Below are 14,917 nucleotides of genomic sequence, written 5' to 3'. Positions count from 1 at the left end.
GACTAATGCTTACACCCTTGACAAATCAAGAGTTGTGAAACTAACCTTTTGAGTAGGGGTGGCTCGGTGACGTTTGATAAATCCCGCCCCCTCACACACACACACACACACACGCACACACACACGGAGAGAGAAAAGACATAGATATGTGTTTTCAATGTTATACATTTTATTAAGTGTTTGGAAATCAGTTAGACCTATCTTTAATGATATATCTTCTGATATATATTCTGGACAAAAATCATTGTATACAATTGAAAAAAATGTAAGAAAAATCCATCTAGGCAATACAATAATATTAATTTAGGTGGTGATGACAATAACACAATGACCACACCACACACACTGTCTCTATTGTATAATACACATTGAAGTCTTGCTGTATGACACAGTAGAGTAGCAATGCTAAGCATTGAATAGTTGAATCATCACATAACTTGTCTACAATACCTTTTCAAATAAACCTGCAGATATACTTTAAAAAAAGCAGCACCAGACATGTTAATTACTGAACAACATGTTCACAAATTAATCAGTCAATCAAAAACAAATTAAAATCTGAAAATATAAAAATTATAACTTTGATGTCTTCAATACCATGTGACACTATTAGCACTAATGCGGACAATCTCTATCAAAAGCAGCAGCAGCAACTCCAGGGAGGCAAAGCACTTCACATTCAAATGCAATGTTCAAGTAGCATCTTTAAACACCACCAATGACTGACTAAAACACAGAGCCAACCAAGTTTATACACCATAACGTTACATTAATTCCAGAGGTTAGCTTGTCTTTTTTTGTTGTTGTTGTATGATTTAACATGAGTTGACCGATCTGGCAGCAGATGATATTTCTACTGTATAAACTTTGTCCCAGATAACGTGATCCATGCATTTGAACATTTTTGATAAGGATTTACACATGCGTTCAATTTTTGTTTTTCATAGGGTCTACTAAAAGAGATGATTGGCAGAAAGTTAGGTCTAACATTGATAATATACAGGTGTCACAATTTATTTATGAATGTGTTCCAATTAATGTTGTACGGGAGTATGTGGTCATACAATAACATTTACATAATGGCTTGTCAATAATGGCACAACTTAGGGAAATGTGGATATTCCTATAGGATCACTTCATAGAAGTGATGTTATAAACAACTTCTCAATAAACTCTAATACCTTCAAACTCATATTGTTGTCTTTCCACAATCAATATGGTCTCCTTTCTCACAATACATCATTTCAACACTTTTGTCCACCACTGCACTTTTTCTTTAATCAGGTCTTTTAAAATTGCACTTCTCCACAGGGCAGTTTTTAAATCCGAAGCATAGATACGGTAAGTAAGAGCAACTTACCTTCTAAAATGTTTCTATATGAGGCTTACTAAAGTGTATTTCATAGCCAGTGATGTAGTTGTAATAAAAAAAAATTGGTGGGTAAACGCTGAAGTAACGCACCCTATACTTTCAATGCATATTTCAGCTCACGCAAAAGAAAGAAGGTGCGTAAACTGTGTTTACGTGCGTTTACCCTCCACTACACCACTGTTCATAGCCCCAAAAACTGTGTTGTCCTTGCAAAGCACTAAATTGACAGTCCCTTGTTACAGGACCCAGGAACATCATCTGATTATTTTGTCATTATGCACCAGGTTGGAACAGATCCATATATATATGACACATATGTGGTGCTTGCTGGGTGGGAGCAGTCTCTCACTTAAGCCTTTGAGTAACATTGGCTAAGGCCACAGCAAAGGCCTGCACTGCTGAGAAAGGATACTGGAAATCCAGGATATAGGCATTCCCATCGATTCTGCCAAACTGCATCACCTGTAGAAAGAAAGGGGGAAAAAATCTGGAAAACAGATATAACGCTTTGAGGAAGGCCTGTTTTCATCGCTCAATGTCTACCTGGAGCTCGATGGGTACTGACTCAGCTAAGCCATAAAGAGGTCAATGTGACAGTTGGTATTTTAAGCAACAACAATACTACAATGATTTTAGAATTCTAACTTATATACAACTGCCGTTATTAACAAATCATCCCGGTTTCTGAAAAGAATAAAAGCAAAATCTTACCTGTCTGCCATCCAACTCGATCTGAAAGTTCTTAGCAGACTCCTGAGTGACCCGTCCTCCGAAGTCCAGCTGGTAGACCTGTGTTGCCTCGTTCCAGAGTGGCTGCTTATTGGCCATGACGTAGACGAATCCCTGGCTGCCCAGCCCGCGGTCCTCTCTCTCATTGGCCTTCCTGCACTTGATCTCTTCCAGTTCACTGGCCATCCTCAGGCTCCTCTTACTCTTCCAGCCCTTCTTGGAGCTCTGGCTCTGGTTCATCAGTTCGTCTCCACTGATGAAGAGCTCGGGCTCACTCTCGGAACTGTCCTGGAACTCGCTGGTGGTACTTGTCCTGTTGAGCTTCTTGGTTTTGTTCAGCTGCTCCCTCTGGCCTTTGGGTTTCTTCTTCTCCCTGCCGCCAAGCCTGGGGCTGGAGATGAGGGAGTTGAAGTCGGAGAGGGCGCGCCCTTCCTTTTTGGATTTTCCTTCTGAGACGGTGGTCATGTTTGCCTCCTCAGCTCGGCTATCCAGACGTTTACGGCTCTTCTTGCTGAACCTGTCAGTCCCCTGCCGGTCTGGAACAGGGCTTTCATTTAGAGAAGACGGCTCCTGGAAGCTACTGGCAGATTCCGTCAGCTCCTCTGTAGGGCTTTTGGGTTTTGGCAGCATGGTTGGTGGAGGAGGAGGAGGAAGTGAAGGAGGTGGGGGAGGAGGAACCGTAGGAGGAGATGGGGAGAGGACTGGCTTCTCTAACAGTTGATGAGACTTGCTGGGCAAGGTGGCAGAGCCTGAGGGGTCCTGCATGGGTAGGCTGTAGGGGTTCCAGGGGTGCAGGCTAACAGGTTGCAGCTGAAGCCCGGCACAGGAGCTAGCTCCTGGGTACATTGGTGGCAGAGGGCAGCAAGCCAGGTTGGCAAGGTTGGGAGGGTATCCAGGTGGCAAGACCAAGTTGGGGTCCTGCTGGGTGAACTGGGGAACTGGGGCAACTACTTCGTTGGGAGGGCAGGGTGGTGGAGGGCTCTGCATTGACTGGAGTGGGGGTCCACCCTGACCTCCCCCTGGAGGGAAAGGTGACAGGGAGATCTGGTAACCCGATGGGAAAGTAACAGTGCTTGGGCTGCTGGGAGGTTTTGTTGAGAGTAGGAAAGGCAGCCGCGTCATGTCCAGGTGCTGAGCATTGCTGAAGATGAGTGGGGGTGGGGGTTTGTGTGTTGGTGGTGGAGGGGGAGCTAAGATAGTCTGTTCTTGAGGTATCCAGAACTCCTCTGCAGTGTTTGGGTCCCACTGGTATGGCGGAGGACGTTTCAGAGTCAAACTAACCTCCCCAAGAGTCAGGTGACGACACTGCTGACTTAATGCCTCGTCTTCAGTAAAGGCAGAGTTCACGTATACAGTCCTATCCCTGCTGTTATCAATAGGACTCAGCAGATTGTACGATGACTGAGAAGCAAGAGGTGAAGTGCTTTTGGAGTGGACAATGATGGTGCTGTGATGAGCACCTTTTCCTGGTGGGAAATCCTGTCGCACTACAGTGCCTCCTGCAATGCCACTGCTGCTACTACCACCCCCGCTAACACTGACACTGGTGCTGCTGCTGTTGCTGCTGCACTGAGTGCAGGTATACAGAGCTGTTGGCACTCTCTGCTGGTAAGAGAGCGCTAGGGCAGCACTGTTGATCTTCGACTTGGACGGTAGAGTCCTTGAAGCATCAACCATCTGGGACACCTTCAAGCGGGATTCCCCATCTCGCCTGTCACGTCGCAAGGTAGCGTGAATCATGTGACTACTGTCCATGCGTTGGGGAGGAGGAAGTGTTGTCGTGTTAATGTTAACCTGATTGGCTGGATCTGGGTAGGGGGGCGGGTCTCCGCTGGGTATGGAGTATCGTGGCACCGAGAGGCGGCTTAGAGTCGCTGAGCTGTAAGGAAGATGGATTTTCTTACTGTCAGACGATGAGGTGACTTTAAGTGTGGCAGAACCTCCCATGCCTTGAACAGCGTAGGCGTTCTGGTTGCGTATGAGTCTTCTGCGAGGGCGACACACCTCCTCTACATTCCCACTGCTGTCAAAGGTTGTGATCCTCTCGTATCCCATCTGGTACTGGAGACCAACTGGGTGGAGTGAGAACTCGTCTTTCTTCAGACAAGGGTCTGCTGTGACCAGTATGTTGGGGTTGTCACAGTTGGTGATGAGGGTCTGAGGAGCGGTGGAGGTTGTGGCGGTGGCTGCAGACACTACGGTTCCTGGGTAGGGCGGGGGAGCGTTCACCTTCCTCATCTGGATCTCAAGGGAAGTCTCTGCATCAAGGAAGGAAGGAGGTCTAGACCGTAGTGTGTCTGTGTCTATGAATGAAAGAGTTCTAGATCGGGAGGAGTCCGCATCGAGGAAAGACGGGGGTCTAGATCGCAATGTACCGGTATCTACATCAATGAAAGAAGGAGGTCTAGTCCGTATTGTGTCTATGTCGATGAATGACGGCGGCCTAGATCTTGATGTGTCTGCTTCAAGGAAGGAAGGAGGTCTAGACCGTATGCTGTCTACATCAATGAATGATGGAGGCCTGGATCGCGGTAGACTTGGCCTGCCCAGAGTATGGCTCTGAGTATGGCCCTGCTGTCCTCTTTCTGGTCCCAACTCTGGACTGGGGTGGGGTACCTGAAACTGCTGCAAAGAGATGGTGGGGTAGCCAGTAGGCGGAGGGGGCAAGGTGATCTGCAGCTTTAGTTGCTGCTGCATTTGTTGGTGCTGTCTCTGCATCTGTTGGTGTTGCTGTTGTATCTGCTGATGCTGCTGCTGTAACTGCTGCTGTTGCTGCCTCATCTCTATAATCTGCTGTCGGATCTGCTGTTGTTGTTGCTGCATTTGTTGCTGCTGCTGATGCATTTGCTCGTGCTGCAGTTGCATCTGTTGGTGCTGCTGAGCGATTTGCTGCTGTTGCAAGTGTTGGTGCTGCTGTTGGATCTGCTGTTGTTGCTGTTGCAGTGCCGCCTGTTGTTGTTGGTACTGTTGTTGCAGTGCTTGGTGCTGCTGAGTCTGTTGCTGCTGCTGCTGTTGGATCTGCTGTATGTGAAGCTGTTGTAGCTGTTGATGTTGTTGTGGAATCTGTGGTTGTTGGTGCTGTAGTTGTTGATGTTGTGGAATCTGTGGTTGTTGGTGCTGTAGTTGTTGATGTTGCATCCTCTGCTGTTGCTGCTGCTGCTGTTGTTGCGTTTGTATCTGCTGTGGTTGTTTGGACTGCTGTTGTTGGTGCGTCTGTTGTGACTGAGGACGTTGTTGGTGAGGTTGTTGGGGGAGGTTATGTGGAGGCGGAGGTGGAGGTAATGTTCCAGCCAGGAGGGGACCCATCTCTAGCCCATTAAATATCACCTGTCCTGGGTTGGAGTACCTTCCTAGAGTCCCACTGTAATGTACTGCCACAGCATCCTGACCATGATCAGACCCCAGAACAGAGGCTGAGGCCGCTGCTGCTGCTGCTGCTGCTGCTGAAGCCGTAGCCGTGGGATTGGTCAGGACATCCAGCTGAATGTTTTGATTGGCCAGCAGGGACTGGACCAAACCAATGCTCTGAGTGGGGGACATGGCCTGGGCGGGGCTGTGGATGGGCGCGATGGGGATGTTGACCGTACATGGAGGGTTGTCGCCTGTCACCCCAGATGGTCCCGTTACTGAAACACAAGTCAGGGACTCTTATGAATTACATCAACATACACATTGATCCACACAAATTTCAAATTCTGAAAATCCTGTATTCAATAATCCTGAAAAATCCAGTGAAATCCAATTATTTCCTTCATTCATACCTGGCAAGTCATCCTCATCCTCACTGAAGACGTTTGGGTTAAAGACCGGCAGGCTCATGAAGTCAAGTGATATTCTCCGCACCTCTGGAAGGTAGATTGTCATCTGCCTTGGTTGTAGATGGAGCAAACTGGTCTTATAGATAACTGAAATGGAGAGAAACATGTCTTTGGTCAAATTTGACAGAAAAATGACAGGAAGGAAATAGCAGTCAAAATAAAGTAAAAACGTAAAAAGTTAAACACATCAAATTGGGCAATGTGTTATTTAATGTGTACATTTTGTTCTTCTCACATTGTAGTGATCTTACCTGCACCCAGATTAGCAGGTAAGAAAGAAGCAAGTCCCACAATTTTGAACTTAGTCCCCCAAATATTGGACGTGACTTGAGCCAGGTAATTATGCTGTGAAACCAGGCAAATAAAAAGGCAGATGGATTATTTGGTGACTTTTTTTAACCAAATGAAAGATGATCTCAGAACCCAGAACCAAATATCGTATGTGCTAGCTAGCTAGCTACCTGATTTACTTCCGGCTGTGGAAGTGACTAAATTGAAACTAGGGAAAACAGCAGTTTCAGCCAATAGAATCACTATGAACTTTCCACTTAACACATGTTCAGATAATACCTCAGAGATTCCATCCATGGACATCTCTCGACGTGTCAGACTGGGAGAACGAATCAGAGGCTTCTTCGTTGGTAACCTTGGCGATCGAAGCCCTTCCTGACTAGTCCTAGACGTCTTGGGAGATTTTCTTGATTCCATGTTCCTTCTACGCCAGAAAACAACAAAACCAATGGCAAATAAGGGCAAAATAGACAAATTTTAAATAATAAACACTGTCGTTACAACAAGTTAGAACAAATCAAATGATAAATACCGGTATGACATATTTAGGAAGCTTAAGCTTTTGAATTAGATGGATCAGCGACGAGTAATGTTTAGGATTAGAGTTGAATATGGTAAACAGAAATCTTATAATGTCATTCCTGCAGAATCTAGACCACTGTAATAAAAGATACCTGGAATGCTTGGGAGACCTGTTTCCTCTGGATAGTTTAGGCGACTTCTTTCCAACCCACTCATCACTCAACTCAATGTCGCTGGAGTCGGAACAGTTACAGCTGTCAGTCATGTAGGAGATCATAGCATTCACACACACCTCGTCTGAAATAAACAAACAAACATACAAACAACAAATAAAAAATGATCTATGATTCAACCTAAACAGGTCAGAACTGTAGAACTTCTGAAAAACAATTGTAGGGGTAGCTGTTTGTGTCTAACATACTATCTATTTTTTAAAAGCTCATTATAATACCTTTTCCTGTGCCAAGCCCACCTGCTTTGCTGTCTGTTTTGGGGTCCATGATGATGAACTCTGGGCGTAGCTTGCTGATGCGTCTGCCTTTGAGGATAGGCACCAGCCCCCCTAGGTGTTCCAGGTATAGGGTGTAACAGGGTCCCCCTGCCTCGGGGTTGTCCTCCGCTCGCTTCATGGTGCAGTGCAACCTCTCGTTGCCAGCAGTGGGGTAGCTGACAAAGTCCCGGATGTTGTTGGGATCAGGAATGGGAGGCTGGAGAAACAAGAGAAGAGCATTAACAGTTGGTTCCCAATTCGCATCCTACCCCTACTCCTTCCCTTGGCCCCTTAGCCCTTTAGAGTTTTAGAGTCTGAATAGTTATAATCAGGGTATTGATGGAGCTTCCAGCACATCCCTTGCTTCTTACAGATCTACAAACATTAAAGGGTTATGACCAAGGGGTGATGTGATTTTGAAATGAACAGGTCCAGATGTCTTTGAGCTGAGATAATAGCCTACAGTAGCCAACTGAATAAATCTCCTTCTACCTTGATGGTGGGTATGAAGGCGGTGGTGACATAGGAGCAGAGTAAGGAAGGCATGTTGAGTTTGCCCACGTCCCTCTCCTCCCGCAGGGCGCTGGCGATGCCCTGTTGGCACAGCAGCTGCAGGCTGGCCACCCGGTGCTCCACTCGCACCACATACAGCGCCGGGCCACATGCCAGAAACAGACGAGAGTCTCTATGGCCCCAGCAGATGGTGGTGATGGGGCGCTGCAAGGCAAAGGTTGACAAGGCAGGTTCCCAGTCAGCCCTGTTGTATTCACATTGTATGGAACCTTGATTTCTGGTTTTCTCCATAGCCCACTGAACTGAACGAGACTTGGAAGTGTGGCAAGACAACATTTCATATTATGTTTAACTCCTGTTAGCATTGTGGTTATTGGTTGAAGATTTCAGATGTCCTATAGACTTTGACTTATATGTGTTAGAGGACCTACCCAGATGGCAAAACTGGTTGAAATTATGCCATGCAAACAGATTACAACAAGTTTGTAAATATCACACTAACGTTTCAGAGGATGAAATCAGAGGGGAGCTCACCTGGGCAGGTGTTTCTAACGTGTAGATATGTTCTCCTTGGACATTGTAGAACTTGACCAGGGCGTTCCTCATGATAGAGTCAGAGGGGAGTCCGGGGACACCATGTCTCTCCATCCCAGCTACTGCCAGGAGGTCCCCCTGCGAGCACCACTGGACCTCTACATCTGAAAAGGAGAGGCTTCAGTCACATCACGTTCATACTGTACAGTATCTTTATATTAAACAGTGGTGGGTTTCCCCACTACATTATTTCTCTTAACGACAGCAAACTGCTTCACTTTACGAAATTTGGTTGGCTCACACACAGAAGATTGATAAAGTCAGTACCTTTGAGTCCTGAGCGGATGACGGTAGGAGCGAGGTCATCGTAGTTGTTCATCAAACTGATGTCTCCTGATATGAAGCTGACTGTCAGAAGGGGCTTCAGGTTACGTACTAGGGGGGAGAAAAATATACACATTAGCCTCCTGGCCAATGTACTGTCACCATCGTAGTGCACAATTATAATTATAGTGTTCAAAGCAGTGGTAATAAAAAAAACATTAGTGGTACATTAGAGAGAGGTATGAAACAGGGATTCCCTTTTTTCTTTGTTTTAGCATTAAAACAATATGTTACCTTGAGGTGGGTTATTGTCATCAGAGTCGGTGTCGCTCTCTGTGCTGTCCTCCACCAGGAAACAGGGACAGTTCCAGGACATGCCGACGATGCCATCTGACTCATGCAGGAGGACGTGGGCGATCATACGACCATGGCAGTCCATCACTATCACCTGACCATCAGCCGTACCAAACAACACCTGAAGTACATTGGGCAGGAAGGATTTTATGAGAGAAAGCGTATATGGAGCCAGTTTCCTGGACGTAGATTCAGCCTTTGACTAAGAACAAAATATTCTCCATTATAGGGTGTAACAGGGTCCCACATTATTTTTAGTCCAGGACTAGACGTCATCTGTGTCCTGGAAACCAACAGATGATTTAATATATCAGATGTAATTGTATCTGTATGTAAAAGTGGAATACATGTAACAATGTTTTATTTAGGTGTGATAAGGGCTTTATTAATACATGTAAAGCATTGATTGATTGAGGCGGTTTACCTGTTGGTCATCAGGTGTCCAGATGCCACAGGTGATCTGGCTCTCCAGGTTAATCTCTGAGGACCAGTGTCTCTGTCCGCTGACCGAGCCCACCAGGACAAACCCATCCCGGTAGGCGATCAGGGCCTGGCTGCCGTCATGAGACCATGTGAAGTCACTCACCTGATGGAGAAAGATGAGAGGTAAGAGTAAACATACATACATCAATACATGATATTTTCACAAATACCTTTAACTAATATTCTTCCCATCAATTGATATATTACTCTGATGATGATTGTGCATTTCATATGAAATGTGCTTTTGTATGATCGATGGTAATGTGTGTGTGCTGATGACTTCAAACTTACCTGGGCAGGTACAAACTTACCTGGGCACCGCGGTCATTCACTAACTCCACAGACCACCGTCCCTCATATTGAATCCAAACAAAGATGCCTCCCTCCATGTCACACGTGGCCAGCTTCTGAAAGGGCTCATTCCAACGGACCAACACAACCTTTAGAGAAAACACAATGCAACTGCTATTACACTCCACCAACACAGGGGCCTGTCTAGGAATGTGAATGTGGAATACAGTTCAATATTCAACATGAAATAGGCCTACACTGTCCTGATGGGAAAAACAACAAAACAGTGCATTTCCTCCACCCCAGTTGCTGATGGTACAGTCAGCACAGATGTGAGCTCTGACAAAAGCTACACAATAATTGAAAGTTTTCAGAGAAAATATTGAACATATATATATATATACACAATAATTTGATATATATATATATATATATATATATATATATATATATATCTACATACTATACATACTTCACACTAACACACGTCAAATTATTTTCTAATGGTTGCCCAGTTCTCTGCCTAATAAGATATTGAAAACACATAAATAACAAAGCCGGCTCACACACCTCACTGTTGTGTCCTCGCAGGTTGAAGTTGATTCTCTGAGGTGTGTTCCTGTCTCTCCTGCAGTGGCTGGATGTGAACGTCACGCCCACCACCCCTCTCCCGTTCCCTGTGGCCAACCAGCCCTCCTCATAGTAGCGCCGCTGGCACACCGGCTTGTCCTTCTCGCTCTTGGGGACCCGGCCCTTCCAGGAGAGGCAGAGGATGTTGGAGTCGCTGCAGAGGATGGGACCATGTTCCACAGCAGCTAACATCCTTACTGAGTGACCAGGCTAGGAGGTAAACAGAGGAGGAGAACATAGTAACCTTTATTTGTGTGTGTTTTTTGGGTTTCCTATGTTCTTGATTAAAGCATTTGTGTCTCTAACTTTGAATGTGTAATTGCTACTGGTCTTGTTATGCAGGATTCGCTTGCAGAGGAGACCTCGGTCTCAATGGGACTCACTGTTTAAATCAAAATAAATACAAATACTTTAATTGACTGACTTGCTTGATTCTTTGTTTGTTTTCTGTTTGTTTTTTATACATACACTTTATTCTAGATCATTAGGTAGGCTAAAGTGCTTAGGTTATTTCTCCAAGAGGTAGGCCTATTAAACCGTCCTATACAGTCAAGTCATAACTCAATATTACTCAGCTATATATGACCAGGTAATATAACATGTAGAATAGAATACAAAATAAACTACAATTGCCCACATATTACTCACCTCACAGTTCCTGGACATTGTTGACTACAATTCCTCCTCTGTAGGTGGTGTCCATGTTTCCATGCAGATGGTGCACTGAAGACCAAGAGAATTCCTAATGTCCCGAAAAGAGAAAATAATATATAATTGAAAGGTTTCACAGCATTCAGTTTACTACACCAAGACAGCTTGGGCCTCAGGTCTTGAAATGTCTATCCTGATTGGTACCCTATGACAGGGCCATTACATAGGCCTATGTCTTCATGTGATTCCAATCAAGTGTCAGGAAAAAATACCTACAGTATGGGGCAATGCAGTTTAATGACTATTCAATGTCAAGAAAAAAATGTAAAGTTAAAGAATGAATTACGCTTAAGCCAATGTATCTATTCCAATAATAGCAATAGCCTGTACACACGCTATAGATTCAATCGAATAGGTGAAGTCTTTAAACAGGAAAATCACTGCCTTATCCATTCAGTGCATCAACCTTGAAATTAATATTGTTCTCAGCTATTAAATGGAATGGCAAGCTAGAATCATGATCTTTATGCAACACTGCATTGCACATTCTGAACCGAACACTCTTGCGTTCGTGTCTCCATAGGTACTGAGATCAGTCTGTTACGTCATTAACACGATACTGATTCAATAAAACTGGTAGATTCCAATGAATTCACGGAAACATAAAAAAAAACTTATGGCAAGCGAACGTTTTATATATGTATATATATAATGTATACATATATATTATATATATATATATTATAAATATAAAAATTCAGTAGGCGACCCATCGGCTATATTTTCCATATTTACAATTAGATGGATACTCAATGGATCAATCAAATCGCGCTATCACAGTGAATTAAGATAATGCATGGAAATGAAAGCCATCCTCATCCACCGCTCTTCGTTGATATGGAATCAGAGGAGATCTCGAGGAACCTGTATAAAACGGATGATTTCCCTCTTTCGTATTTCTTTATCTGACCAATTCTAATCGCAAAACTGACAACATATACATGCCACATACACACACACATACACACACACGGTGCAGAACTCACTTTATCAAATATAAGGTCGCTGTCATATCCTTGATCTGTGCAGAACACCAAATACTTGTAATGATAAGGTGCAGTCGCGTTGCCAACAATGATGTATATAAACCCTGGATTGCATTTGCCATGTGTTGGCCATTGGACGGCTTTGAACCCAATGGTCGGCCATATTGGCACTCCCCAATAGGAGCAGTCCTGCATATCAAATCAAATCAAATCAAATTGTATTGACCACATACACAAGGTTAGCAGATGTTATTGCGAGTGTAGCGAAATGCTTGGAATGAATGGAATTCTACAAAATGTCAGTTTAATGATTAAAGAACAAAATTGCACATATTTATGTATTTAGGTTGTAATGGGGAGAGCAACAACAGTAATCTCTACAAATTATATTTAAGAGGAAAATGTTTTTTTATTTTTTATAAACATCTCTTTTTCAGGACCCTGTCTTTCAAAGATAATTAGTAAAAATCGAAATAACTTCACAGATCTTTATTGGAAAGGGTTTAAAAACTGTTTCCCATGCTTGTTCAATGGACCATAAACAATTAATGAACATGCACCTGTGAAACGGTCGTGAATACACTAATAGCTTACAGACCGTAGGCAATTAAGGTCACAGTTATGAAAACGTAGGACACTAAGGAGGCCTTTCTACGGACTCTGAAAAACACCAAAAGAAAGATGCCCAGGGTCCCTGCTCATCTGCATGAATGTGCCTTAGGCATGCTGCAAGGAGGCATGAGGACTGCAGATGTGGCCAGGGCAATAAATTGCAATGTCCGTACCACGAGACGCCTAAGACAGCGCTACAGGGAGACAGGACAGACAGCTGATCGTCCTTGCAGTGGCAGACCACGTGTAACAACACCTGCACAGGATCGGTACATCCGAACATCACACCTGCGGGACAGGTTCAGGATGGCAACAACAACTGCCTGAGTTACACCAGGAATGCACAATCTCTCCATCAGTGCTCAGACTGTCCGCAATAGGCTGAGAGAGGCTGGACTGAGGGCTTTTTGGCCTGTTGTAGTGTAGGTCCTCACCAGACATCAATGGCAACAACGTGGCCTATGGGCACAAACCCACCGTCGCTGGACCAGACAGGACTGGCAAAAAGTGCTCTTCACTGACGAGTTGCGGTTTTGTCTCACCAGGGGTGATGGTCGGATTCGCGTTTATCATCGAAGTAATGAGCGTTACACCGAGGCCTGTACTCTGGAGCAGGATCGATTTGGAGGTGGAGTGTCCGTCATGGACTGAGGCGGTGTGTCACAGCATCATCGGACTGAGCTTGTTGTCATTGCAGGCAATCTCAATGCTGTGCGTTACAGGGAAGACATCCTCCTCCCTCCTGTGGTAAACTTCCTGCAGGCTCATCTTGACATGACCCTCCAGCATGACAGTGCCACCAGTCATACTGCTCGTTCTGTGCGTGATTTCCTGCAAGACAGGAATGACAGTGTTCTGCCAAGGCCAGCGAAGAGCCCAGATCTCAATCCCATTGAGCATGTCTGGGACCTGTTGGATCGGAGTGTGAGGGCTAGGGCCATTCTCCCCAGAAATGTCCGGGAACTTGCAGGTGCCTTGGTGGAAGAGTGGGGTAACATCTCACAGCAAGAACTGGCAGTCCATGAGGAGGAGATGCCCTGCAGTACTTAATGCAGCTACACAAAATACTGACTGTTACCTTTGATTTTAACCACCTCTTTGTTCAGGGACACATTATTCCATTTCAGTTAGTCACATGTCTGTGGAACTTGTTCAGTTTTGTCTCAGTTGTTGAACAACTGTTCAACAACTGAACTTATGTTCTAATATACAAATATTTACACTGAAAATAAATGCAGTTGACAGTGAAAAGACGTTTATTTTTTAGCTGAGTTTATATATTTATATATTTTTTATGTTTAGCTCACATAATATAAATTAAAAGTATGCATTAATGTGTCTGTAATATAATCCATGTGGCAAAAACGAATGAAGAAATTAATTAATGCATTTCTATAGCTTCCAAAATATTTTTCACAACAGTGGGGGAGTGCCAAGATGAAGGTACGGTGGCTTCAACATAGAGACCCTTGTTTTCATCTAGTGTATATATAAATCATTCGTTGTCAAACTGTTTGAGCAGACGCTTGGCTCTCCTTTAATCCCGGTTGCCATGTAGGTTACATTGGGCGCGTTCCAGGTCGTTTTTAATTGTAGTCGTGATGTGCGGATCATCAGCTCTCACAGAGCCTGGAGAGGTGTTTATACAGCTTAAGGATCAGACACTTTTTTTCAATTTTCGCCTAAAATGACATAACCAAATCTAACTTCCTGTAGCTCAGGACCTGAAGCAAGGATATGCATATTATTAATACCATTTGAAAGGAAACACTTTGAGGTTTGTGGAAATGTGAAATTAATTTAGGAGAATATAACACATTAGATCTGGTAAAAGATAATACAAAGAAAAAACATGTGTTTTTTTTGTACCACCATCTTTGAAATGCAAGAGAAAGGCCATCATGTATTATTCCAGCCCAGGTATAATTTAGATTTTGGCCACTAGATGGCAGCAGTGTATGTGCAACATTTTAGATTGATCCAATGAACCATTGCATATCTGTTCAAAATGTTGCATCAAGACTGCCAAAATGTTTATGTTTATTGTTTATTTATTGAAAATGTTTATTAATACATTTTCAAGTTCATAACTGTGCACTCTTCTCAAACAATAGCTACTGTAAATTGGACAGTGCAGATAGATTAGCAAGAATTTAAGCTTTCTGGCCATAACAGATATGTCTATGTCCTAGGAATTTATTTTGTTACTTACAACCTCATCTACTGATCCTGTAGAGAAACACGTCAATATGAAGGA

At 44.0% G+C, this 14,917-nt stretch overlaps 1 protein-coding gene across 4 annotated transcripts; it reads right to left on the bottom strand.

Moving 5' to 3' along the window:
* Positions 1-147: 147 nt before the first annotated feature.
* LOC112256912 (tubby-related protein 4) lies at positions 148-12,152 on the bottom strand. 4 transcript variants are annotated; one of them, XM_024430480.1, is made up of 16 exons: positions 12,049-12,152; positions 11,000-11,093; positions 10,292-10,561; positions 9,742-9,870; positions 9,372-9,533; positions 8,888-9,068; positions 8,597-8,704; positions 8,270-8,433; positions 7,715-7,939; positions 7,184-7,439; positions 6,885-7,029; positions 6,490-6,640; positions 6,171-6,264; positions 5,863-6,006; positions 2,084-5,727; positions 148-1,834 (listed from the first exon to the last, which is right to left on the bottom strand). In XM_024430480.1, the coding sequence occupies exons 2-16, from the start codon at positions 11,015-11,017 to the stop codon at positions 1,718-1,720; spliced, it is 5,808 nt and encodes a 1,935-aa protein (XP_024286248.1). In that variant the 5' UTR covers positions 11,018-11,093; positions 12,049-12,152; the 3' UTR covers positions 148-1,717. The 4 variants fall into 4 exon arrangements, with proteins under 4 accessions (XP_024286248.1, XP_024286249.1, XP_024286250.1 ...); XM_024430481.1 differs by having other exon boundaries at positions 6,490-6,634; XM_024430482.1 differs by having other exon boundaries at positions 7,205-7,439.
* Between the last annotated feature and the right edge of the window lie 2,765 nt (positions 12,153-14,917).

The sequence above is a fragment of the Oncorhynchus tshawytscha genome, linkage group LG08, assembly GCF_018296145.1.
Source record: "Oncorhynchus tshawytscha isolate Ot180627B linkage group LG08, Otsh_v2.0, whole genome shotgun sequence".
Classification (NCBI taxonomy): domain Eukaryota; kingdom Metazoa; phylum Chordata; class Actinopteri; order Salmoniformes; family Salmonidae; genus Oncorhynchus; species Oncorhynchus tshawytscha.
This window is presented reverse-complemented; position numbering and strand designations above follow the sequence as displayed.